Source organism: Crinia signifera, chromosome 19 (assembly GCF_055691185.1).
Source record: "Crinia signifera chromosome 19, ASM5569118v1, whole genome shotgun sequence".
Classification (NCBI taxonomy): Eukaryota; Metazoa; Chordata; class Amphibia; order Anura; family Myobatrachidae; genus Crinia; species Crinia signifera.
Window position 1 is genome coordinate 130108298 of NC_139226.1, and position 27898 is coordinate 130136195.

Here is a 27898-nt window from a genome sequence, read left to right on the forward strand (position 1 = left end):
CACCCGCCGCCCCGACTAACAGGCTACAAAGGGCTGCAGAATTATTGAAGCAATGCAAAATTAAGGTGAGAATTCCACACCCTCCAACATGACCCATTCCATTAGGTACACAATGCTCTGTTCCTGTAATTCCCTCTTAATGTATGATTGCCGTCACCTGTGTTGAACCAGTTCATTTATAAGAAAGGTGTCAGCACAGGTGACGGCAATCATATAAGTCAGAGGGAAGTCCTGGAACAGAGCATGCTGCACCTAATGGAATGGGTCATGTTGCAGGGTATGGAATTCCTGGAGCTGATGTGATAGTAATGCATGTGCAATAGGTGTACGCCTTGCCTCTGGATTCCACTCCAGCACATATAATGCAGCTGTGCTCATGGATGCTGGAAATAGATTCCCCCCCCGCCGGAAACATCGAACTTCGCGATTCGCGCTGCTGCAATCCCAGTGGAGGCGTGGCTAGTGGCAGGGGCACGCGCTGGGGAGATCTATTCCTTCCATTGGCTGTGAGTAGGCCACCGTCATCAGGTGCTGCGCCGCCGGTCACACCCCCCTCCTCGCCCTGCTGGGAGGAATGGTTGGGTCCGTTGCCATGGTGACGGGTCTCACCAGCGTCTCCCTGGGGAACAAGGTGCCGGGGCCCAGTAAGTATAACTCAGTATAAGAGTACAACAACTTCCCGGACGCCCCAGCACTCGGCGCAGGTAACATTGCCTGGGAGAACTAGTCATTTATAAAATTCTAATCCTGTGTGATGACTCGGAACACACAGACTTGTGCCCAATGAAAATGTATAGAGATATTATAGTGGAAGCATTTACATTACATGTCATGCAGGCAGCCCATCATGTACCATGTGTGTTATGCTGAGATGACGTTTATAGCGCTAGCTTCCAGTCAATGCATATTGTGCACTGTTACATACTGTAGCTTAATAGATACAGACACTTTTTAATATTTCTGTTTGCATTGAATTACTTTAGGTTTAGGTGGCAAAGTATTGGGGCGGGGGGATTAACTCGGTACTTGTGTATTATCACGGCGCCCATCGCATCGCATACCATAAGGCATGCGATGGTATGCGATGCGATTGCACAATGGCATACAATTTAAAAATTGTATGTCATTGTATATGGCATACAATGCGATGCGATACGATTAAAAATTGTATAAGCACCCTAATGGGTGCTTACAATGTTAAATGCACCCCCACGCCACCCCCCCACTATAAACGTGAACCCGAAGCGTGGCAAACGCACTGATACGCGTCCTCCGACCTTTTCATACCCCCACTATCCACGTCGGCGTGGAGTTGAGAATAGAAAGTGTGGCGAGCCACCGAGCCCGAAGCATGGCGAGCGCACGCGGATACCTGTGAAGCCCGCGAGGGTACGGTGATACCTGTGAAGGTATCCGCGTCCCCTCGTGGGGCTCGCTGCGCTCGCCACGCTTCGGGCTGGTGGGGGCATGAAAAGGTCGGAGGACGTGTACCGCCGCCCCTCGCGGGCTCGCTGCGCACACCACGCTTCGGGTTCACGTTTATAGTGGGGGGGGGTGGCGTGGGGGTGCATTTAAAATTGTAAGCACCCATTTGGGTGCTTAAAAGCACCCTTTAGGGTGCTTATACAATCTTTCATCGCATAGGGGGCAAAAATCGCGTCGCATCATATGCCATCGGGTGCATGGCATGCGATGCGATTAAAACATCGCGCGACCTACATCGGGGGCGCCGTGATAATACACAAGTACCATTAACTCAATTATGGAGCCCCTGTTGGTATTTTGACCGCTGGCATCCCTACCGCCAAGATGTCATATTTATCCCATATCACTTGTACCAGCTGATTATCCTTAGTGTCCTAGCCAAACACATTGATACATATACAGTATGTAGGTTTGTACAGTATATTGCAGATGTTCCCAAACACACGTGTCTTGGTGCCCTGAAACTTGCCATTCATACTGCCCATGAAACTGAGGTTCTAAAACTGGCATGTAAGATCTAATGCCTGTGTTGTGGGAAAGAGACTTTGGGGTGTAGTCAGTGACTTTTGTGACCTGTCACAGCTCGCTTGGTCAGTATTCAACTGACCGTGCACACGCCGTTTTCCCCTTGCTAGATTTTTGTAGCGATGGGGAAGGATGCGGTGGTCGGAATCCCGACTGCCGCAATGCCGGCACTGCGACACCCACAGAGGGAGAATAAAATAGTGTGCAAGGGCAGTGAGCCCGCAAGGGGGAATGATCCACAGCCCCCCCTTGCCGGCATTGCGTCGGTATTTCGTCCGTCGGGATTCCGACCGCCGGGATTTCATACTGATCCCGATGGGGAAACGGCATGTGCGGCTGCTAAAACAGCGAGGCTCGCAGCTAAATGCAGCGGGCTCCCTCCAGTTGCCATGAGCCTCGCCGTCTGGGGGAATCCTGTTTCCCCGAACATTGAATACAATGAGCGGTCGACATGGTGGTTAAAGGGCAATGGTCGCTTGTTTTTGTCAATTCCCCCCCTATTTAACCCCCTTGATGGCCACATTGAATACGACCCTTTGGCTTTAGGCTGCCCAGCTGGTGCTATAGCACAATGTACATAAATGAATGGTTTCCTCAGTAATTTACATTGGCACAGCCATCTGGCAGTCACCATAATAAGGCTACCCCTCACAGTACATTGGGACTGGAGATACCTAACAAGCACGGAATTAATTTTATTCCTCAGATGTCACCTGTAAGGCCCCCACGTCCCCCCAATGTTTGGGAACCTCTGGTATATTGGAAGGACTGGTTTAGGTGAGCAGACAGGTTTAGTACAACACAGCTATTAACAGACAAATGTATATGAGCCTACTTGCTAAAATTGGAACTTTAGCGGGCGCTTCAGATCAACCCTTGGACAGTGAGCAATGATGCAGCCCTGGTATGGTTGGCAGCTTATGCCAGCTATAGAGATCAGAGAACCTGTTTCCAGGGGCATGTACGTAGCATGTGAACATGTTAAGAGAGCATGGCACATGGTCCCCTGGCGTCCCCTCAGCAGTGACACAGCTCATGTGGGCTAGTGCAGGTGTGTGACAGTAACAGTATGGAGAGGAGATTCCTGCACATACCTGCCCCCTTTCCCACCAACCATACAGCAGAGTTTGAGGAAACATCCTCTCCGATCCGTGCAGTCAATGGGTGAGTGTTGCAATAACTCCCACACTGACGTGTCTGCTGACAATCATGAAATCTAGTTGAGGACCCACCGCCGTGTCCGAGTGGCTACTGCACTCATACTTCCCAGCATGGAAAGTGGTAGTGTCAGCAGTGGAGCAGGCTGGCTGCGTGCGTGGTTCTCCCGCAGCAGCAGCTCCATGTTCCCTGGGATTACTGCACTTTATCTCCGTGTTTGTGGGATTCCGCTGTCATATGGGAATTATTATACACACTGAACATCGGTGCTGTGATCACACCTGTTTTTTTTTTTTAACATTTAGAAAATAGTGAAGCAATTTACCATTATGGGCAAATCAAACATTTGCCGTAATACAATTATTGTGATAATAAGGATAGTTTCTGGCTCAGACAAGGTTTGTAATAATGATATTTAATAGACCTACAGTAGATGTAGCTATTGACATACTACTTCCCAGCTGTCCCTGTGTAGATGCTCAGTCCCATCTGTAATAAGCGCAAAAGTGAACTTGAGTTTAGCTTTTACATTGTCTTATTCTCTATGCCTCAATGTGATCATTATATCCTTTAGCTTTTGTGAGAAGTATGTCTGTACTTATGGAAGATTATATTGCTCCGGAAAGTCCACAAGATGAATCGGAAACAATGTCATTTTCGGAAGAGGCGAAGCTGCCAGATTACCTCTGGGAGCAAGAAGAAAACACAAAAGGTGGGAGTGTTTGCTATTGCATTTTCCACCCTTTATAATGTGTTTCTCGGATGGTGAGTCTCTATAACTCCAGCTGATCAACAACATAACAGTCAACTAACTGCAATAAAACTTGACTTCATCAGGTGCAGTAGCCTAGACCCCTGTTTGTATCTTACATAGCAGCTGCAGTCTTAAGCTGGGTACACATCTATACAATCCCTGTTTTCTTGCGACCATTCGACCGACCGTAGAAGCGTCGGACCATCCACAAACAACAGCCGACACTCGCGTACACACCTGTACAATTTTACTTGCAACGTCCGATGTACTCCCGTCCAAAAAGTTGCAAGAAAAAGATTGTACCACTGTACACACTCTCTTGATTGTCATTGCATGATGGTTAACACCCCTGCTGCACAGGTACTTGTAGTGCCACGTAAAAAGTTAAGTCCGGCAAACCGCTTTGAAGAACGGTGTATCTGGCCGTCTAGATGTAGTCAGCCGGCAGGGTGACTAGAGACAGACATACGGCAAATATCTGGGGTGCGCGTCTAGATGTAGTCAACCGGCTGACTACATCTAGACGCGCACCCCAGATATTTGCCGTATGTCTGTCTCTAGTCACCCTGCCGGCTGACTACATCTAGACGCGCACCCCAGCTATTTGCCGTATGTCTGTCTCTAGTCACCCTGCCGACTGACTACATCTAGACGCGCACCCCAGCTATTTGCCGTATGTCTGTCTCTAGTCACCCTGCCTGCTGACTACATCTAGACGCGCACCCCAGCTATTTGCCGTATGTCTGTTTCTAGTCACCCTGCCGGCTGACTACATCTAGATGTGCACCCCAGCTATTTGCCGTATGTCTGTCTCTAGTCACGCTGCCGGCTGATTACATCTAGATGCGCACCCCGGCTATTTGCAGTATGTCTGTCTCTAGTCACCCTGCCGGCTGACTACATCTAGACGGCCAGATACACCGTTCTTCAGAACGGTTTGCCAGACTTAACTTTTTACGTGGCACTACAAGTACTGTGCAGCAGGGGTGTTAACCATCATGCAATGACAATGACAGCTTTGGCAGTATAGTCGCAAGAACGGACAGCATATCGGTCGAACATGCGCACACACTGCACTTTTGTTCCGATATGGGCCAGTCCTGTCGGATGAAAATTAAACAGCAATGAACCTTCGACCGACCGAGTATGGACGGACAAGACCGTTTTTGGCCGTTTATCACTCGTACGGGACAGCGCACACACCTATACAATTGAACGGCTGTCCGACCCAGGACGGAAGAGCGGCCCGACGATTGTATGTATGTGTACCCAGCTTTAGTTCTCAGCAGAATGGTCTGCAGTGTTATAAAGTGCACCTACAAGTAATACTGGTAGTAGACATCATGTGAGCACAAATCAGTATATTGTGAAATTTTATCTTAAGGGTCTCATACACTACAATGATTTGTCTGACCCTAGAGTAGGATGCAATTTCCCTTGAACTCCACCTAGACCAGTGGCTCCCAAACTGTGTGCCGTAGCACCCTGGGGTGTCTCGGAGCACTTGCAGGGATTTCAATGTAATAGGCAAATTCAGTGCTGGTAGCCTCATAGAATATGTGTACAGATAGAAGCAAACCCTGTCACTCACCATATAACTAAACCTAAGGATGGCATAGAAAGACAATGTACTTCATTTAATTTTGTTTGTAAATGACTTATTAAGAAACTGGCCTAGGGGTGCCACAAAATTTTTTGGGATACTCTAGGGCGCCGTGATTCAAAGAGTTTGGGAACCTCTGCCCTAGAACTTCCGGGGAGTGATTCCATAGGATTTTATACTTTTGTGCTATTTTTGCATAGGATATATCGCATGTGATTGATCAAGCCACAAATTGCATGAGATCTATCTTAAGGTGCCCCTACACAGTACAATTATTGTATGCAATTTGGAACATTTCGTATCGCATACGTTTTGCAATGCAATGAAATGCAATCTAGTACAGAAAGTATGTACGATGGGATGTGCGCATCTCATCGCGCCTGGCAATTGTACCATGTATGGGCACCTTTATGTTATATGGTTTACAAATATCTGAAGGGCTGAATAAAGGGGTTGGAAATGCCAGTCAAACTTCCTGCGATACATCGCATGCACAAAAAAACACCAATTTTTCCATCTGATTACGTGTGATTCTGATAAATCAATAGTGCAGCAATTTTTATATTTTTATACAATATGGTATATGACCATATTGTATAAAAATTCATTGATCTATTCATGAACTAAAACACCTCTGTTTATTCTAGTGAGTGAGGTTATGTACTGAGCTCTGGGATTTTGTTTTTTTTATATAATTAAGTCCACGTTCTCATTGCCGCCCCTGCAGGGACCCGGGTTTTGATTCCCGGGTTTTTGCAGGGGCACAGATCATCTCAGCTCTACATGCCCCATTCATACTGCACCTTAGGCCTGGAAATTCCCGTGTCTGCCCTGTTCACACTGCTTCCCCTGGTCTGCCTGCCAAAAAGTGTGTGGAATCTAAGAGCAGCTTTGATTGGCTGTTTAAAAAGTATCTTTGATTGGCTGTTTAAAAGGCAGCTTTGAGCAATGCAATTAGCTTGCTTTTTGCATCTTGTGAGAAAAACCCAGGTCTAACCTGTTCACACTGCCATACACCCGTGTATTACCCAGGAATAACCCTGCAAAAACCCGTATGTAATTCCCGGGGCATTACACCCGGGAATTTCACTCACACCCATTTACACTGAGACAGGACACGGGAAATTACAGCTTGCCTTGGCAAAAACCCAGGTTTTTGCGGGAGTGAGAACGGGGTATAAGTTGACTTTATGTGTACTTCTGCCTTACCTGTACATCTTATAATTAACTCTGTTTATCCGTGTATCTTATTGTTTGTTTATTCTTGAAGATGATGAATTTCCGTTTGGAGACATGGTAGAACAAGTCCAGTATGAAGATGCCCCTGATGAAACCAGTGACCGTTTTGATTCTGACTGGACCTGGTAAGCCCAGTGCCTGACATCTGCCTTGCACACAATCTGTACTTGTTGTGTGTTTGAGGAATGTGCTCTGGTTACTGTGATTGTCAGCAGATCTTTATGTTGCACACAGAAATATAGATGGCAAATAATAAACATTTGATGTTCGCTATTTGCTATTTTTATGCATCCGTCGGAGCATTACGCAGAAGTGAGTTGGTTGTGAATCCATTCTACGGCTCTGTGCTCCGGAATGTGTATTTTTTTATTTATATTAAGGAAAAAGTCTAGTAAACAAGTACAATGAGCTGTTTCCATAGCGACAGACAGGCAGAGAAACCAAGTTACAAAACAACAAACAACAACATGTTTGATGGAAACAAATACAAAGTAAAATAATGCTGCACATACATATGTGAGATATCGAATGCAATCATTCGATTTCGGCCGATAAATCGAATGATTGCATGCATTTTTAGCTGAAATTGGAAACGATGCGCAGGCACGCCGTCGAATGTCGTATCGATAGATATTATGAGCTGCACATAACATTTATCAAATTGCATGAGCAATCGCATGTGGTTTTTAACCACATGCGATTGCTCAAATGGAATCAGTGGCGGGTTTGGGGAGCGGGGCCGGGGTGGGGACCGGAGCTTGCGGCGGAAGAGGAGGAGTGGGACCAGAGCGCTGGTGGGGGAGCAGGTACCTGAGCGCTGGCGGCTGTGAAGCTGGAGCGCTGGGGACCGGAGGGACTCAGCAGCAGCAGGGGAGGCATGGCGGCTGTGTAGCAGGGACCGGAGCGGTGGAGCTTTCAGGCGGCGCACTCGGCAGCGGCAGCAGATGACTTTGAAACACTGGACGGCCCTCTGAAAGCTCCACCGCTATGGTCTCCAGCTCCGGTTCCGCCTACACAGCCCTACACCACCCCCCTTCCAGCACCCGATGTCCATCACAGGATGGCATGCGACATCGGGTGCTGCACTGGGCACCACTTGATGCGATCAGATGCGATGGGACATCGCATTGCAATGTTGCATCGCATCTGATCGCACATATATATGGGCAGCATAACAGTTATTTTCCAAAAGCCGATGTGAGACATCTGGGTGTATGTTCTAAAAAGGTTAATCGATACACTTAGGGCGTGATCATTGCTGACCATCAAATGATTTTTCTCTTCTTCGGTCTAGACTGACTTTTTTTCCGGCAGCTATCCCCCGTATTCAGGACATGTCTGAAAACTGTCACTCAATAAATAGCTTTAGTATTCTATTGCAACTTATCCGACATTTTTGGTGGGGTGTTCAAGTGGTTAATGCGCATCAATTATAAAAATGCAGCCTGCTGATGAACCATAGGGAGGATACCTTCCCCCTGGGGATAGAATTCTGTATTGTAGATATATGGCACAGCTTGGCGCAAATTCATAAATGAAAATGTGAGTTGTTTGAATTTAAAACAACATTTATTGACATCAAATATTTTTTTAAAAAACAAATTTTTAAAAACAAATATATTATACATACAAGGTGCACATGGACATAGAAAGTTCTTTTACAAATATGGAAAGAATACCTCACCCTATAGCTGGATTGCGGTGGGCTATGACTTTGGAAATCAAATCTGCGGCACCACCGCAGAGGATTTAGGGTGGAGGTCCCAGTAGAAAAAGTGCAAATGCGTCCCTTTCCAATGGATGTCCAGGTGTCCAAATTTTGGTGTGTGTACACCAGCGTATAGCAGCAACGCGTTTCGGGGAGTGATCCCCTTCTTCAGGCTGTATGCTATGCCTGTGTTGGTTAGGGGTATTTATACCCCTTTCCTAATTGCAGAATTAGAGTGCTGACCAATCGAAATCGCGGCAATTTCCCGCGATTTCTCCGCTTACCGGAAGCGACCTGCGTTCCAGCAGTCACTTCCGGTTTTCGTTCCACCTCTTTTCTGCCGTCTAACATGTTTTCCCTCCGGCGCTATTACCGGAAGTGTTCTGCGTTCCAGCAGACACTTCCAGTTTGCGTTCCACCTGCCACTTATCCGACATTACCATTGTTCTGGCAGTATTTAGACAATAAATTGAATATCTCATTGGTTTCTTTAGGTTAACAACCCATAGTCTGTCTTTGGAGTAACTTAATATAGTACTGTAAGCATTACCTTTGTTTTAAAGCTGAATTTGTAGAGTTAAGGACAAATGTACCTGACATTTAAAAATATCTAAGTAAAAAAGCTGAATACCATTACAGTTTTCAGAAATGACACCAAGTCCGTTAACTCTACGAGTTGCACTACATGTGACAGATACCAGTGTCCCGGGATTCTGATGGTCCATCAAATTTCATATTAACCAGTTGATCATCATAGAACAACTACAGTATAACTACTTTCTATCTTTGTGGTATACATGAATTAAGTTGTGGATAATAAAGTGAAAATTTAACAGCGGTGCACGTTTTCCTCCTTATAGACATATATATATATATATTGTGACAAGAACACTGGAGTAGTGTTTGAGGGCAGGTATATTTGTCCCAGGTTCTTGTCCTAGACCTTTTAGAAACAGGTGTTTTGCCTCACAGAGGGCTAATCAGCAAGCAAACTGTAAAAAGGCTGCCAGAGTGAGAGTGTGAGCAGACTGCCTGGGGAGACTGCAGAATCTCTGTGAGAAGCAAACCTGCCTTTTACAAGTGAGCCACCCAGTGTTGACTGGGAAACTTTGTATTTTTCTTTAGTGACAGTTAGGAGCACCCTGTGTATAGTTAGTGCCGGACAGGCAAGGTATTTTCTTTTATGTTTATTTTGTTTTCTGCTGAAATAAAACTGGTTGCGGCCAGTTGTACCACAAAGACTGGACTGGTGTGATTACTCAGCTGCTGTTGGCTGCCTTCTACCCCAGGAAAAGGCATCCAAATTCCCCTACAGTGTTACAACTTGGTGGAGAATGCGAGCACTCCGTTCTGTGCATAAGTGAGAGCCGCAGCTGTGTGAGCCCTGCAGAAAACAGTGGTTTATGCAGATACAGCCCAGTGTGAAGTTGTTGAGAATTGCCTGAGGATTTTATATATGTCCTGGGTGAAAGCCACCTGAAAAATCTGTCAACATGGAGGAACTGCTTAAAGCCTTGCTGCAAGCTACAGCGGGAAGCCACAGCAGCTCAGCAGGAGGCCACCAGGCTGCAACAGGTGGCCATTGAGGAAAATAGGAGAGAGCAGCAGGTGGCAATGGATGAACTTTGCAGGAAACAGCATCAGGATAGAGAGGCCTTAACCGAAGTGGTGCGAAGCTTGGCAACACGGACCGGTGATGTGGCCGTCAGTGCTCCAGCCAGCTCTAGTTCTATCCGGGCCAGTCACTTCCTGCAGAAAATGACAGAGACTGATGATGTGGAGGCCTATCTGACCACGTTTGAAAGGACTGCTGAGCGTGAGAACTGGCCGGAAGCACAATGGGCCAGTCTGCTAGCACCTTTTCTCTCGGGTGAGCCCCAAAAAGCATACTTTGATTAAAGCCCTGCAGATGCTCGGGACTATGACAAGTTAAAAACTGAGATCCTAACCCGCCTGGGAGTCACACTGTCCGTAAGAGCCCAACTGGTGCACCGCTGGGTATATGCCCTGGAGAAACCTCCTCGCTCACAGATGCACAACCTTATTCAGCTAACCAAGAAATGGTTACAGCCAGAGACATTAACTGGTCCCCAGATGGTGGAAAGAGTCGTCATGGACCTCTATTTGAGATCCTTGCCTGTGGTCCTGCGCAAGTGGGTGAGCCATGGAAATCCGGATACTGCTGACCGGTTAGTGGACATGGTAGAGAGGTATCTGGCGGCAGAGGAATTACTGATGACCACCCAGCACCCCACAGATCCCCGACAGCGCCCTTCAGTGAAGACTGGTAAGACTGTTCCATGGGAAAATGTTGCTGGGCGGTTAAGAGAGCGCAAGGCTGGAGAGACTGTAAACAGTGGCCCTGGAGACAGGCCAATGGGACTAGAAAGGTCTATGCTGCCCAAACGGGTTGATAATCGTGTGATTAAATGTTTCAGGTGCGGTATGCCAGGTCATGTTATTGCTAATTGCCCAGTTACGCAGAAACCCATGCAATGTGATGCTGCCTTTGAAAATCACAGAATGTCTTTCTTTGCTAGATTAGCTTGTACTGTGGTGCCTTCTCCTAAACTCGAAAGACAAATGTGTGATGTGTTCTTAGAGGGTAACCGGGTAGAGGCTTTGCTGGACTCAGGAAGTTTGGTTACCCTTGTGAAAGCTGGATTAGTGAATCCCTTAAAGGTCCAGCAAATACCTATTGGGGTTACTTGTATACATGGGGATACCCAACATTATGCCACTGCTGAAGTATATATAGAAATTTGTTGTGGGTCAGCAATTGTGAAAGTAGGACTGGTCCCCTCTATGGTGCATGAGGCCATAATAGGGAGGGATTTTTCTCATTTTTGGAAGCTGTGGGAATCAGGTTTAGCCACAGATGGGAGAAGTGAAGAGCCAGTAGTTAATGCCAATGATTTTGTGGATGTATATGGGTCCTTTGAACCTTCTGACCCTTTACCTTTTGCTAGTTTGGCTGGGGAGGGGACAGATGGAGAGTCCAGTGAGGACCCTCTTACTGGAAACGGAGAGGTAGTAGTGCCCGATCTGGAGGAAAAGAAGGATTTGTTTATGTCTGAACAGTTAAAGGACCCTACTTTAATGAAGGCTAGAGAAAATGTTAAGGTTGTTAATGGGGAACCCATGGTACCAGGTGCCAAGATTTCTTATCCCCACATGGCTATTTGTAATGAGCTTTTGTACCACGTTGTCAAAAAAGGGTGAGGAAGTGGTGGATCAGCTGGTAGTTCCCCAACCTTATAGGAGAACGGTACTAGATTTCGCCCATAGTCATGTTACAGCAGGACATTTAGGGGCAGAAAAGACCACTGAAAGAGTTTTACAAAGGTTATTTTGGCCAGGGGTGTATAAAGAAGTGTCTGAATATTGTTCTTCCTGTCCTGAATGCCAGTACCATGCCCCTAGACCTCATTTCAGGAGCCCACTAGTTCCCATGCCTATTATAGAGGTCCCATTTGACAGAATAGCCATGGATCTCATGGGGCCCTTGTTAAAATCCGCTCGGGGCCATCAGTATATTTTGGTAATAATGGACTACGCCACTCGATATCCTGAGGCTGTCCCTTTATGCACTATCACCACCAAAGCGATAGCTAGGGAACTGGTGCAGGTTTTTAGTAGAGTGGGAATACCAAAAGAAATTTTGACTGACCAAGGTACTCCATTTATGTCAAGGGTCATGAAAGAATTGTGCAAATTGTTTAAGGTCACCCACCTCAGGACGTCTTATCTACCATCCCCAAACTGATGGGTTGGTGGAAAGATTTAATAAAACGTTAAAAAGTATGTTAAAAAAGGTTGTTGACAAAGATGGGAAAAACTGGGATTGTTTGTTGCCCTACTTGTTGATGGCCATCAGAGAAGTTCCGCAGTCCTCTACTGGGTTTTCTCAGTTTGATTTGTTGTATGGTAGACACCCCAGAGGGCTTTTGGACATTGCCAAGGAGACGTGGGAAGGACAACCCACCCCTTTTAAAAGCATTGTTGAACATGTATCACAAATGCAGGATAGGATTGCAACCGTGGTACCTATTGTCAGAGAGCACATGGAACAAGCCCAAAGTGCTCAACAGAGGGTATATAACCGGAGTGCCAAGATACAGGAATTTGCTCCGGGGGATAGAGTTCTTGTGTTGGTGCCCACTGTGGAAAGCAAGTTCCTAGCTAAATGGCAGGGACCATTTGAGATTTTGGAAAAAGTGAATGAGGTCAATTATAAAGTATACCAACCAGGTAAGAGAAAACCTGAACAAATCTACCATGTTAACTTAATCAAACCCTGGAAAGATAGGTTGTCTCTGTCAGCGGAGCCTTGCTCTTTGGCGTCTTCACCTCAGTTGCTTCCCACGGTGAGGGTGTCAGAGACATTGTCAGCTGATCAGAACAATCAGGTTAAAGAATTTCTCAACCGAAACACAGTAGGTAGATATTTTCAGAGCTGCCTGGCCAAACGACCAAAATAAAACATGACATTGTCACTGAACCAGGGGTCAGGGTTCATTTAAAGCCATATAGGATTCCTGAAGCTCAGAGAGAAGCTGTCTCTAAAGAAGTTAAAATCATGTTAGAACTAGGAGTCATAGAGGAATCCAACAGTGAGTGGTCCATTCCTTTAGTTCTCATCCCGGAGCCAGATGGTAGCATATGCTTTTGTAATGATTTTCGTAAATTAAATGCGGTGTCCAAATTTGACCCATACCCCATGCCCCGTGTGGATGAGCTTATAGAAAGGCTGGGAACAGCCAGGTTTCTTACCACATTGGACCTGACTAAAGGTTACTGGCAGATACCCTAACTGATAGCGCAAAAGAAAAAACAGCCTTTTCGGTTCCAGAGGGGCTGTTTCAGTATAAGATGTTATGTTTTGGGTTGCATGGGGCTCCAGCAACCTTTCAACGGACGATGGATAAAATTTTGAGGCCCCATAGAAAATATGCAGCTGCATATTTGGATGATGTGGTAATTCACAGTACGGACTGGGGGTCCCATTTGGTTAAAGTACAAGCAGTACTGGACTCAATCAGAGAAGCAGGGTTTACTGCTAACCCAAAGAAGTACTGCCTTGCAATGAAGGAGGTTAAGTACTTGGGCTTCACCATTGGTAGAGGTCTGATTAAGCCCCAATTAAATAAAATCAATTCTATTCAAAACTGGCCTCGGCCAGTGAATAAAAAACAAGTAAGGGCTTTTTTGGGAATAACTGGGTATTACAGATGATTTATTCCTAATTTTGCAGCCACAGCAGCGCCGTTGTCAGACCTTACCAAGGGGAAGCAGTCAAATACGGTGAAATGGAACCCTGATGCAGAAAAAGCGTTCCAAGCGTTAAAAGTGGCTTTGTGTTCACAACCTGTACTGATAACGCCAGATTTTTTAAAATAATTTGTTGTACAGACCGATGCCTCAGAGGTAGGGATAGGGGCTGTGTTGTCCCAAACCAGAGATGGGGATGAACACTCTATCATCTATTTGAGTAGGAAACTCAATGAGCATGAAAAAAGGTATGCCATTGTGGAAAAGGAGGCTTTGGCCATTAAATGGGCATTAGATACCTTGAGGTATTACCTCTTGGGAAGACAGTTCAGGCTAGTGACAGATCACGCCCCTTTAAAATGGATGCATGTAAACAGAGGTCAGAATGCTCGGGTAACCAGATGGTTTCTAGCATTACAGGATTTCAAGTTTAAGGTCGAACATAGACCAGGTTCACAGTTGGCCAATGCAGATGTATTGTCCCGCACCTTCTGTTTGGGGGCTACAAGTGTTCCGGCCCCTAGGTCGAAACAGGGGAGGGGGATATGTGACAAGAACACAGGAGTAGTGTTTGAGGGCAGGTATATTTGTCCCAGGTTCTTGTCCTAGACCTTTTAGAAACAGGTGTTTTGCCTCACAGAGGGCTAATCAGCAAGCAAACTGTAAAAAGGCTGCCAGAGTGAACAGTGTGGGAGGATTGCCTGGGAGATTGCAGAGTCTCTGTGTGAGAAGCAAACCTGCCTTTTACAAGTGAGCCACCCAGTGTTGACTGGGAAACTTTGTATTTTTCTTTAGTGACAGTTAGGAGCACCCTGTGTATAGTTAGTCCCGGACAGGCAAGCTATTTTCTTTTATGTTTATTTTGTTTTCTGCTGAAATAAAACTGGTTGCGGCCATTTGTACCACAAAGACTGGACTGGTGTGATTACTCAGCTGCTGTTGGCTGCCTTCTACCCCAGGAAAACGCATCCAAATTCCCCTACAGTGTTACAATATACATACATGCCTATATAGTAAAAAAACACATATTTACTTGCCTATAGTCACAACAGGGTATACTGTCTTATGCTGGGTACACACCAAAACGATTTGGATTGGATGCAAATCTTATGCAAATCGTACGCAAATAGTGCGATCCGATTTGCATACGATCACATCTGTATTCAGATGAATGGATCTTATACAGATCCTACCTGCAGCAGGTAGGATCGGAATCGGGTCCAATTTGGATCCAACCAAACAATTTTGACCCAATCTGCATCCAATCAGTCTGAATTGGATCCAGATTGATGGGATTGTGCCCAAATCGTTTTGGTGTGTACCCAGCATTAGTTAGGGGGGCAATCCCTGCCGCTATTTCCGATGGCCTGAAAGCATCGAAGAGGCAGATGGACAGAATGGGTCCCGACTTTAAAAGCTGTTGGGCCCGTTTTGCCGATAACGGCCATGATTGTCTCGATCATGGCCGAATCTCTACAATCCATGGCCGTTTACGTGGACACGCCCCCTTTTTGCCAAGACGGGACATTGAATCGTGCCCGGCAATCTGTGGCCGGCTAAAAAACAAAAACCGGCCAGGGTCACGGCTGTCGGGATTGATCGGCAGTCGTGTCCCGGTATTGAATACCCCCCTTAGTTTGAACAAACGCAGTGCCAGATGTATCAAGCTACAAAAATTGATAGAATGGAGAGTAATAAACAGCCAGCCAATCAGCTCCTAATTGCCTTGCTACAGGTTGGTTTTGAGAAATGACAGTTAGTAACTGATTGGCTGGTTGTTTATCACTCTCCACTTTATTACTTTTTGAAGCTTGATACACCTGGCCGATAATATTTTATTGACTACATTTAATTGCATAATATTACTTGACTGCCATATAATCGTCCCTCTAGGTCTAATGATCAGCACCAAGATGAGAGCGAACTAATAAGAGGCACAAGGTTTGTGGACAAGGTTCAGACTTTCCAGCTGCGTAAAAAACTAAACCAGATGGACAATTTTCAGCAAGAGAAAGAATTTATGGTTCTGAAAATCAGGTATGGTTATTTTCTGGAACAATATAGAAATTATACATCCCCACTGGTATCGGGATTAATGTTGTGTCATCCAATACCAATAAATAATCTCCAATCTGATACTGTTGGGATGAGTATACACTGCGGGGAGAGGAGACCGTTTGTGATCAGATCAGGTTCTGGCTAGTTACAGGTGATTTTATAGTGTCCATTCTAGCACTGGCTATATTTGAAGACCCATGCAGTTCCTCTTCCCTGCCTGGGGTGTCGCTGTCTGCTGTAGTGTTTCTAACACAGGTCTAGTTTGAATATCAGTGCTGATATACAGACCACACTGTGCTAGAAGCACTACAGCAGATAGCGACACCCCAGGCAGGGAAGAGGAACTGCATGGGTTTTTAAAGATGGCGGGTGCTAGAATGAAAACTATTTTAGTTCATGATAGGATTTCTTGGAATTGTGATTTGTTCATCATTCACGTTGATGATAAATATAAGCTTGATTATTATGCTCTTTCTAAAACATGTAATACCTGTGTTCCCAAAATGAAGTATACAGTTAGCATAAGGGATGATTTCTGATTTTGATACAGAAAGTTTTCTATTATATATATATATATATATATATATATATATATATATATATATATATATTGCCTTTCTGACCTAAATTCTTGGCTGTACCATAAAGTAACTACTGTATGGCAGCAAATAAAGTTTCTGTTTGTGGGCAGATTACTGAGTTAGATAAATAACACCTCCACTACATTTGGCACCACAGATTGAATCAAATACTCTAGTACTGTGCCAGAGCCCTAGCGCTCTAGTGCATGTGCCATGTTTCCGAATATCACTGGGAATATGGTACAGTGGGGAACAAGGGGGCCCTCTTCTCAGAGGAAGGGGCTCTCTGAACACGCCGGCCCCTCCCAGACTTTAATGCGCCCATGTACTTTCCGAAGTAATTATGTTTGAGGCCTCAACTTTGTCAACAATGTGAGTTGTCCTCTTAGCTTAGGGAAATATGAATGCGAACTGGCCGAGAGGAGACTTGTATAGACTAATGTGAATAAAGTTTGTTTATTTAATATACACCAATTTTTTTTCTGATAACATTTTCACAATATATACATAGATACGAGAAAACCGTTATAATATTCATGAGTATAAATGTGAACAAAAATAGGTAACTGTCAGGTGATGTCAGTATATCGGTCTCAAAACCGAGAAAATAATAAAGTTGTACATCAAATAGTCATCTGCATATAAGTATACATTTACCCCACAGTATGCTCCAAATTCATAGTGTGCCCCACACAGTATGCTCCAAATTCATAGTGTGCCCCACAGTATGCTCCAAATTCATAGTGTGCCCGACAGTATGCTCCAAATTCATAGTGTGCCCCCCACAGTATGCTCCAAATTCATAGTGTGCCCCCCACAGTATGCTCCAAATTCATAGTGTGCCCCACAGTATGCTCTAAATTCATAGTGTGACCCACAGTATGCTCCAAATTCATAGTGTGCCCCACAGTATGCTCCAAATTCATAGTGTGCCCCCCACAGTATGCTCCAAATTCATAGTGTGCCTATAACAGTATGCTCCAAATTCATAGTGTGCCCCACAGTATGCTCTAAATTCATAGTGTGCCCCACAGTATTCTCCAAATTCATAGTGTGCCCCACAGTATGCTCCAAATTCATAGCGTGCCCCACAGTATGCTCCAAATTCATAGCGTGCCCCACAGTATGCTCCAAATTCATAGTGTGCCCCACAGTATGCTCTAAATTCATAGCGTGCCCCACAGTATTCTCCAAATTCATAGTGTGCCCCAAAATACACACTGTGCAACACCATACAGCTTACCATCCCAAGATTAAACAGAGAGAAGTTCCCAAACCATGGGGGTAATACTAGAGGAAGGTGTCAGTGTTTAAAATGAAGCAGCTGGGTGCAGACAGTATAAGGCAGTCAGACTGTAAGAACCCATTTGAGGATCCAGCACATGTGAAGGCTGCAATCAGTCTCTGCAGCCAGACCTTACTGTGCATCATGTTACATTATAATGTCCCTCCTTTTGGGAATCTGGGCAACTAGCTGCTTCTGCTTCACCCCCAGCAGTGTCCAGCTCCACTAGGAATCTCACTTTTCCTTCATTGTTCTTTGGCTGGAGACCTGTCCACCTCCATGCTGCTAATCGGGTGCTGGTAAAAGCCGGAAACCAAATCAAGTTTATGCATTTACTATGATTTCTGACTTTTCTAATGCATTTACTATGGTTTCTGGCGATGGACGATTTTAACTTTCTATGATCTTCCGTAACCTTTTAGCAGAATTTGATCTGTATGATGTATGGAGAACCCACAATCCCTCAGGATGTGACTATACAGATGGACCCGCACTCATCAGAACGGCTCCTGGCGATCTGATCGCCATCCACCACCCCCGAGAGGCGGGGCGGCGGGGCTGCTGATGGGGCGGGAAAGGGATGGGGGTGGATCATCTGAAGTGAAACGTGGACAGCATGATTGCGTCCTTGTGGCCTCGCCCCCTACTGTGCAATTCAGGCATTGCACATCGGCGGGCAGGGCTACAAAGATGTGATTCACATCATTTGCTCCCAAGGACCCCGCTGCCGGGGGTGGGGGTGGAGATAGGGTTACGGGAGACTGGCCACATTCTGGGTGATTTGCCCCTGTTTTCCAGGGGGCCGGGAGGGGGAACTTCCTTCGAGGTTACAGCCATTAAAACGGAACAGCTTATGTAAAATGCATACCGTTTGCCTTTAAAGTACACTATTGATCTTTTGTTTCAGGGAAGAACTGAGAGCGTGTAGTCAGAGAATAGAGTCATTGGAGGAACAGAAAACGAGCGTGGAAACGGATATTCAGACAGAACAACAAGCCAATAACATGTAAGCAAGTTACTTCATATATAGTATATATATGTTTCATATATCTCTTCACTGGCTCCCCATTCCATTCCGAGTTCTCTTTAAACTCCTCACCACCACCTACAAGGCTCTCTCCTCCTCCACCGCTCCTTACCTCTCTTCACTGATCTCTATCCACACTCCTTCCCGTCCTCTTCACTCCGCCGCCGACCGCCGCCTGACCTCTCACCTAATCACCTCCTCCCACTCCCGTGTCCAAGACTTCTCTCGCGCTGCCCCCCTGCACTGGAACAACCTCCCGCCACCCATCAGGCTTTCTGATTCCCTTACCTCCTTCAAGCGCTCCCTCAAAACCCACTTCTTCTGACTAGCCTATCCCTCCTCCTCCTAACCTCTTTCACTCCTCCTATCCTGCCTACCCTACCCCTCCATCTGTTCCCATCCATTCCTACTTATCCTATTGTTTTTTGTTCGTCCACCCACCTCCTTTTAGTCTGTTAACTCTTATGAGTAGGGTCCTCCTTCCTCATGTACTCACCCTACCTCTTTACCTCACCTGTGCTCCTGTCCTGTTCTTCCCTTCCTCTACTTCATCTTCAGTCTCCTCGACAATTTCGACACCTACTTCAGAACTGATGCTGATTTTAGTTCTACCAGCTATACCCCTATTTATGCTGTATTTTATCAACACATCCTGTACGTTACCTTGTAATTTGTTTTTGTTTGCTATGTACGGCGCTGCGGACACTTTGTGGCGCCTTATAAATAAACAAACTACTACACAGCAGTTGTCAATTTTGTGCACCATAATAGTGCCCTAGTTCATTGTCTGAACCATAGTAGTGCCTTAGTTAATATTATGCCCCATAGTAGTGGCCTAAAAAAAGAGGGGGGGGGGGGGGGTTGAACACACTGCGCTGATAGATAGACCTTCAGGCACTGCATATATCACACAATGATACTGGACACGCTGATGAAAAGTGTAAAGTTAGCATGTAAGCAAAAACACGCATTGGCAGTTAGTTGGTTCATTTGATGAGCAGTTAGCTCTATAATGCTAGGTAGCACAAAAGTTTGGGATGACTTGGATCTCAGCAATAGTTAGCCTTGGTTGATGATGCAGTGGTCCACTCAGTGGAGTTCATGCCGGCCACCTGTTATTGGATTGTCTATGGGGGAGCTCCCGTGGTTGTGGGTACTCGGACTGCAGATAGATCATGCACTGCGGTTGGGGCCGCGAACAGAGCCAAGGCTGTCGTTAGGCTCACACAGCGAGGCTGGTGCTTGTGAGCGGTAAGCGGAGAAGACTCGGCCAGGCACAAGTCCAGACGCGCGGCTGAGGGGCTGTGCTGATGACGTCAATACGTTTCGCTTCCTGAACGGGAAACTTTTTCAAGACCATAGTAGTGGCCTAATTCACATTTTGTCACATTGTAGGGCTGCCAGTACACATTATGCAACACGGTACACCCAAATCACTTTATGACATACAGGAAATTATTTAGATCACAAAGCTATTGGAGAAAGAGCGCTATATAAATAAAATGATTATTATTATTATTATTATTATTATTATTATTATTATTATTATTATAGCAACGGAATGCGCACAGTACCAGTTATTGGTTCCAAGGAAGCAGCATTGATAGTAATTCCCACCACATCTGAATTAGGCCTGCAGTGCCCATGGTTCACATTTTACCACATTACAATGCTTCCGTTCATATTATGCCACACCATAGTGCATCCACTTCATGTTGTGCCACATTATTGCATCCACTTCCTATTCTGTAACATTATGATGCCCTCCAGTTAATGTTCTACCATATCACAATGAGTATGTCAAGGGGCATAAGTGGATATATTGTAGACCCAAAGGCAAAAGTTGGTAAGGGCCCCTATGTCAGGGTTGCCGACTTTCAGAAAATCCTCTCCGGGAGAAGCCCGGAGAGGAAGCTTTCATGACGATTTTTGGGGGCGGGGCTTAACCGTGACGTCATTAAGCCCCACCCCCATTACGGGAAATAGACTAAATAACTGATCTCCATGGAGGGGGCGGGGCTAAAACGCCACGATTGTGCCGTTTTAGCTCCGCCCCCTCCCCTGAGACCCGTGGATTGCGGCATATAAATGCCGCGATCGGGGGGCTCAGTGGGGGTCCCCCTGATTCCGGGAGGGTTGCCCACCCTTCCGGGGGCCGGGAGGAAGGACCCGATTTTCGGGAGACTCCCGCAAATTCCGGGAGGGTCGGCAACCCTGCCCTATGTACTACCCAATGTTGAAACATATATATATATTACATGTAACTTTGACTTGGATGGTCGGGCTCATCTTAGGTTTGGGAACCGTGGCAGCTGCATTCCCTGCACCTATGGTATATGTGGTCTTGCGCGGATCGAATAAAGTTCATTTATAGCTGTCTGGTTACATATAATTTGCTTAATTAAAATATATAAAACTCAAACTGTCACTTAATGGAAGTGGCCATTTTGTGGGCTGGACCAATGTGCATTAGAATCCAGCCTATTGGAACTCTAGCAACCAATGACATCCTGAAGCATAACGTGATTTACTAGGCTATGGATTCATTTATGAAATTGATTGTCTCCCCTGTGTGTAGTTAGTAGTTGTTCCCAGTCCAAACCTAGAAACAACATATAATGTTTATGATGCTGGGGATGTGTTGTAGTCATGGTTCCTCGGTGCCATGCAGATGGTACAGGTGATGCAACATCTCCCCGAGGTCCACAGTAGTAAAACATCTGTAGCCTCTACACTGCTCAGCATCTTCTGCTCTAACATTTCAAAAGAGAAGAGTCTGAGGTAAGTCCTAGCTGAGAGCAGCGCGTAGTAAATAAGTAGGATACAGGACATTCGTTGTCGTTTTTTTATACTAGAGCAGTGATTCTGATCCTCAGGACCCCACACAGGTCATGTTTTCCAGGTTACCCAGCAGGAGCACTGTGTATCACCAACTGTCACATTTGAAAAATCCACAGGTGACCTGTAAAACATGAACTGTGGGGTCCTGAGGATAGTTTTAGAACCGGTGTACTAGACAGTATTCTGCCACTGGGTGCGGTATGACGGGCTGACATTCGGATTATGAAGGTCAGTATACCGACATTAGAATCCCGACCTATGACAGGGGGGTGAGCACAAAAAGGCCCCTTGGTGGCTCGCTGCGCTTGCTACTGGTTCTAGTCTCCCTTTATGAGGGTCAATAATATTTTATTTTCTTCCCTTGTAATCACTGCTGTGCCAATTACAAAGTGCATCTGCTGCCCTTGGCACTACACCTTGGTGCTATATGGTCGATTTTGGCTAATTATCGCTCAGCGATATATCGCACAGTGTACCATTTTTTTCAGTGACTTTTCAGTTTTGACTGACGAGTCAGAACGGAAAAGTCTCAATGACAGAAGCATGCTCCTGCAAACAGCGACCAGTGCATGGCTCTAGTGTGCAGAGAGAAGGACTGTGCAATAGTTCTGCCACCTATCCCGTTCTCACCCGCACATCCTGCTTTTCCTCTGCGTGCTCTGGAGCCACCTCTGCAATGGGACATGTCCCTTAATGTGCATCGACATGCCTGCATTTGCAGGGGTACACCCAGTGTTTCTATGGACGCCTATGAAATGTTGGGCGGTCCCCTGCAAAAAAGGACGAGCACGAAGTGTAGCTGCTGTAGCAGAAGGCGCGAAATCTCCCACCGCGCCAGTGACCCCACGCTGCAAAAAAGTGACCTTCGGCTGTTAAGTGAGTCACTTCACAGCCGGAGGTCACTTTCTTGCGGCGTTGACCACCTGCCACCAAGTGAGGACCGCTCCACGTTGGCGTAGCAGCCAGAGGTCACTTTCTTGCGGCGTTGACCTCCTGCCACCAAGTAAGGACCGCTCCACGTTGGCGTAGCAGCCAGAGGTCACTTTCTTGCGGCGTTGACCTCCTGCCACCACGTCGGCATAGCAGCAGGAGGTCACTTTCTTGCGGCAATTGACTTCCTGACGCCAAGTGAGGAGCGGGATTATGACAGCCGAGCTACCAGGTATTACCCGGCGAGCTACTGGCGATCCCGGCTCTAGATATACTGGCACCCCCACGCAACATCCAGCAGCATTCATATCTAATTGCACCCCACCAGGACCATCTAGTAATCTGGTGGGACTGCCATGCTATGGAATTCTATCCTTATGTATCCCTCCTATTATCCCTATAGACTGTAAGCTTGTGAGCAGGGCCCTCCTACCTCTGTGTCGGTTAGTATCTACCCAGTTTGTTTAATCACTGTTGTTTCCAATTGTAAAGCTCAACAGAATCTGCTGCGCTATATAAGACGCTGTAACGGAATCTGCTGCTCTATATAAGAACCTGTAAATAAATAATATACAGGGACATGCCTACATAGTAATATATCGCATATACATGTTATGCTGCCCTGTCCAGAAGGATTTCTGTGTTAGATTGTAATCAGATTATAATTGTACTCTTTCCACCACAGGGCTGCTGTGTTCCGCCTGCAGGCTCTGCACAGACGACTCAGCACCGAGCTGGTCAATGAGGAAGAGGTGCAGTCAAAGATCGCAGCAATGCTGAAAGACAATGAGTGAGTTTACCCATCATGCACCACTGGGTATCCTGGGTCGACCCTAATTAGGTCACTAAGTTGAAAGGTTAAAAGGTCGTCATGTAAAAGGTTGAGGGGTACAAAGGTCGACAGGTTTACAATTTTTGCATGTTTTTCATACTTTACCATCCATGATTTCTTATATGCAGGGTCTGTCTGGATGAGACTGATTTTTTCAGGTCACGCAGAAGAGGCGCATGGTGGCGCTGTAGACTAGGGGGGGGGGGGGGTGATGGAGGGGTCTCTCAGCTATACATTCCCCTCGGAGACTGTTGTCTGTGAGCCTTTACAGTGTATGATTCAAGCTTTTTTCGTAGTTCAGGATGGAGCATACCATAGAGAGCAATCCTATGCGATCAAGTTTTTTTGTTAAACTCGGGAAATCAGGTACCAAGACGCTTCCCATGCTGCAAAAGGCCTTTGGGGAGGAATCCTCTTCCAAAGTGAAAGTTTACCACTGGTTTATATTCTTCAAGGAGGGCAGAGAAGACGTTAAGTATGAACCAACCCATAACCCTATCCGTCTCGCTAGTGTCTAGCTCAAATCCTTACCCAAGTGTGTAACTCGAACCCTCCCCTTCCATTACCTAGCCCAAGGGTGTACCTATATATTCGCATATAACCCCAACATGGTAGAATCAAGGCAGAAAGAGGAACAAAGGGAGCTTCATGGTGCATTAAAAGGGGATTTGTTATTGGACCAAACACATATCGAAAAACAATTGCTCACAACTACCAAGCCAATAGACTCTGTGGGCTGCCTACCACATGATAGATAGATAGATAGATCTCTATCTATCTATCTATCTATCTATCTATCTATCTATCTATCTATCTATCTATCTATCCATCCATCCATCCATCCATCCATCCATCCATCCACACAAATACCATGCACTCTGCCTGTTAGATACGAGGAAGCCGCCACTGGCGCTACATACAATGTAGTAGCCAAACCTTTTTTCCAGGTTCCATAGCGCTTCATACACAATCAATCAATCAAAGTATCGCGTATCAGATTAACCAGCACAGACTCCTGGTGCATCCTATTCCAGATGCCTTGTCGGCAAGGAAAAGACGTGGTACTTCTGTAGTTTCACGGCGCCGCCGCGCGCACACTCTGGCTCAGAAACTTGGCAGACTGCCAGAGGCTCTGATTAACCGTGCGCGTGCCGCTCTAGCTCAGACAGAGTGTGCTCGCGCCGCTCTAGCTGTACTGACAGCTACGTAAACAGCGTAGCGGCCGGGCAGCAGCAGCAGCAGCGCGCTGCCCAGGCGCTGACAGGTCACTGTGGTACTTGTAGTTCCACAGTGAAATAGGCAGCGCCTGGGCACCGCTGACAACAACGGGGGCAAGTGGACACACCCCGGGCACAACGCTGACGTGCTGGGGCTTGTAAAGTACACACCCCCGCACACCGCTGTGCCTGGATTCACACTCCCTGCAAGCCGCTAAGAAGGAGGGGGGCGCCTGGATTTAGGCGCAAAAGCCTCTGAATCCAGGCGGCACCCTGCTGGCCGCTAAGATGTGGGGAAGTCTGGATTTAGACGTCTGAATCTAGGCTCCCTGGGAGCCGCAAAGGTGGTGGGGCATCTAAATTTAGACGCTAAAGCATCTAAATTTAGCTGGGTTTAGGGGTACACTATTAAAACCCGTCCACAGTGGCACTAGTCGACGCAACAGCTGTCGACCGTGTAAATCCCACTATCCATGCCCACCCGAAGCGTGGCGAGCGCAGCGGTACGCATCCTACGACCTTTTCATACCCCCACTATCCACGTCGGCGTGGAGTTGAGAATAGATTAGTGTGGCGAGCGCAGCGAGCCACTGAGCCCGAAGCGTGGCGAGCGGACGCTGACACCTGTGAAGCCCGTGAGGGGACGCGGATAGCTGTAAAGGTATCCGCGTCCCCTTGCGGGCTTCACAGGTGTCAGCGTCCCCACCCGGGGCTCGCTGCGCTCGCCACGCTTCGGGCTCGCCACACTAATCTATTCTCAACTCCACGCCGACGTGGATAGTTGGGGTATGAAAAGGTCGTAGGACGCGTACTGCCGCCCCTCGCGGGGCTCGCTGCGCTCGCCACGCTTCGGGTGGGCGTGGATAGTGGGATTTACACGGTTGACAGCTGTTGCGTCGACTAGTGCCACTGTGGACGCTAAACCCAGCTAAATTTAGAAGCTTTTGCGTCTAAATTTAGATGTACCCCTACACCCAACTAAATCCAGACGCTTTAGCGTCTAAATTTAGATGCCCCACCACCTTTGTGGCTCCCAGGGAGCCTAGATTCAGAAGTCTAAATCCAGACTTCCCCGCATCTTAGCGGCCAGCAGGGTGCCGCCTGGATTCAGAGGCTTTTGCGCCTAAATCCAGGCGCCCCCTCCTTCTTAGCGGCTTGCAGGGAGTGTGAATCCAGGCACAGCGGTGTGCCGGGGTGTGTACTTTACAAGCCCCAGCACGTCAGCGTTGTGCCCGGGGTGTGTCCACTTGCCCCTGTTGTTGTCAGCGGTGCCCAGGCGCTGCCTATTTCACTGTGGAACTACAAGTACCACAGTGACCTGTCAGCGCCTGGGCAGCACGCTGCTGCTGCCCGGCCGCCACGCTGTTTACGTAGCTGTCAGTACAGCTAGAGCGGCGCGAGCACACTCTGTCTGAGCTAGAGCGGCACGCGCACGGTTAATCAGAGCCTCTGGCAGTCTGCCAAGTTTCTGAGCCAAAGTGTGCGCGCGGCGGCGCCGTGAAACTGCAGAAGTTCCAAAGACGTGTATTAGGGCTGGATGCAGGAGGACACATCTGTACACAGGCATCTAATCCCTCACCTTGTAGGCCATACTCAAGCAGAACATCTAAACCTGCTGTAGGGGTGGTGCAAGTTCCCTGAGTATGAACAATGTGGGTGTCTGAAGATGCACCAAGTGGTGTTACTGCGGGTATAGATGGTGAAAGTGGGAATCTCAGTCCATGCAAAATGAGACTATGTACTCCTGATACCAGCATTGTATAAATGTGCTGCCGCATATACAGCAAACAGGGTTAAAGCGGTCATTGCAGCATGCGACTCCGAATCAGCCCCCTTTTACGATTATTTTATGTCTTCCATTGATGTGGCAGATAATTGCTCTCATGTTGTTGCCAAGCTGAACTCCAATATTTAAGCATTTTAAATGAACACCTACTGTCCTACTGTTTAGAATCGCTTTGTCATTGCACTTCACCAGGTCCTGCGTGACCAAAGGAAGCGGTAAAAGAATTCTGAGCAGTTTAGCGGCACTTAGAATGCTATACCTCTTATATAGCACTTAGAATACTATACCTCTAATATAGCACTTAGAATGCTATACCGCTTATATAACGTGTACTTACTGGACAGGTATGACCTCTGGCATATTGAAGTGGAACAAGGAAAATTTGCCAATCTACGCAAGAGGCTACAACAGGATGAAGAAGAGCTGGACAGGCAGAACAAAGACTCGGCGGAGCATCGAGTGCAGAGGGAGAAAGCATCAGTCACTCTGGCAGAGCATAGGAAGCAGACAGAAAAGCTGTAAGTAAGCAGACAACAAGTGAGTGTGAGTTATACAGATACCGTGGTACAGCAGGGCCTGATGCGCTGCTAATGAGGACTGTATACACTGCGCCTCTGGGAGAGTTCTGTGGCAAGCAGTCAGCAATGGAGGAGATGGCGCTGCAGCTCCAGGCCTCCACATAAGAATAGGAAAACTAGGGTATTTACCAATAGGTAAAGAGTGGGAGCATTGAAATGGGGTGTAAGTGAATAAGCAGCTCACACAAAGGAATTGTCAATTCCTAAAACACAATGTACAACAAGAACAAAAAGAAAAAAAGGAAAGTGGAGCGCTAAAGAGTATATTTAAAAAAATATTATTAAAAAATTATTATAAAAAGATCAATTGGGTATCACAAATTATAACATATTTACAACAGCTAAAATACTGAAATATTTCAAATATTATTTTAAATATTTCAGTATTTTAACTGTTGGCCAATTGATCCTTTTTATTATAATTTTTTAATAATATTTTTTAAATATACTCTTTAGCGCTCCACATAAGAATAGGCCCATTATCATGACAGAATGATGATTACAAGACAGCCACCAGCTGGCCACTTGGTCGGCCATAAATCATAAGTATTCAAATTGCATTCCTATTTTACACATTTAGGCAATGTTTTATATATTTAGGGAAACATTGGGGCTTATAGTGTATGGATTATACATGGCTACATGGTATTGGCCTCACCTCCTCCACTTATCAAAATAATCCGTTGAACTTTTTTTTTTTTTTTAGCTCCAGGCCCATTAGGCCTTTAATACGGCCCTGCATACTAGGACCTCCTCCCCTTCTCTATCCACCTCATATAAGACCTCATCAGCTTTACTGTCCACCTCATATTAGACCTCTTCCCCTTCACTGTCCATCTCACAGCACACCACCTAACCATCACTGTCCATCTCACAGCTCACCACCTAACGTTCACTGTCCATCTCACAGCACACCTCCTTCCCTTCACTGTCCATCTCACAGCACACCACCTAACCTTCACTGTCCAGTTTACAGCACACCTTCTCCTCTTTACTGTTCATATCACAGAACACCACCTG

At 46.4% G+C, this 27898-nt stretch overlaps 1 protein-coding gene across 3 annotated transcripts in view; it reads left to right on the forward strand.

The window, feature by feature from the left end:
- The first annotated feature begins 514 nt into the window (after positions 1-514).
- CFAP74 (cilia and flagella associated protein 74) overlaps positions 515-27898 on the forward strand; it is a 179657-nt gene continuing 152273 nt past the window's right edge. For 2 of the 3 annotated variants that reach the window (XM_083163344.1, XM_083163345.1), the window contains exons 1-7: positions 515-644; positions 3743-3880; positions 6796-6889; positions 15637-15780; positions 18575-18673; positions 23151-23255; positions 26645-26818. In XM_083163344.1, coding sequence (XP_083019470.1) covers positions 575-644; positions 3743-3880; positions 6796-6889; positions 15637-15780; positions 18575-18673; positions 23151-23255; positions 26645-26818 — 824 coding nt within the window. In that variant the 5' untranslated portion in view covers positions 515-574. Of the gene's footprint in view, positions 705-3742; positions 3881-6795; positions 6890-15636; positions 15781-18574; positions 18674-23150; positions 23256-26644; positions 26819-27898 lie in introns of all 3 variants that reach the window. The other variant, XM_083163346.1, reaches the window with a different exon arrangement.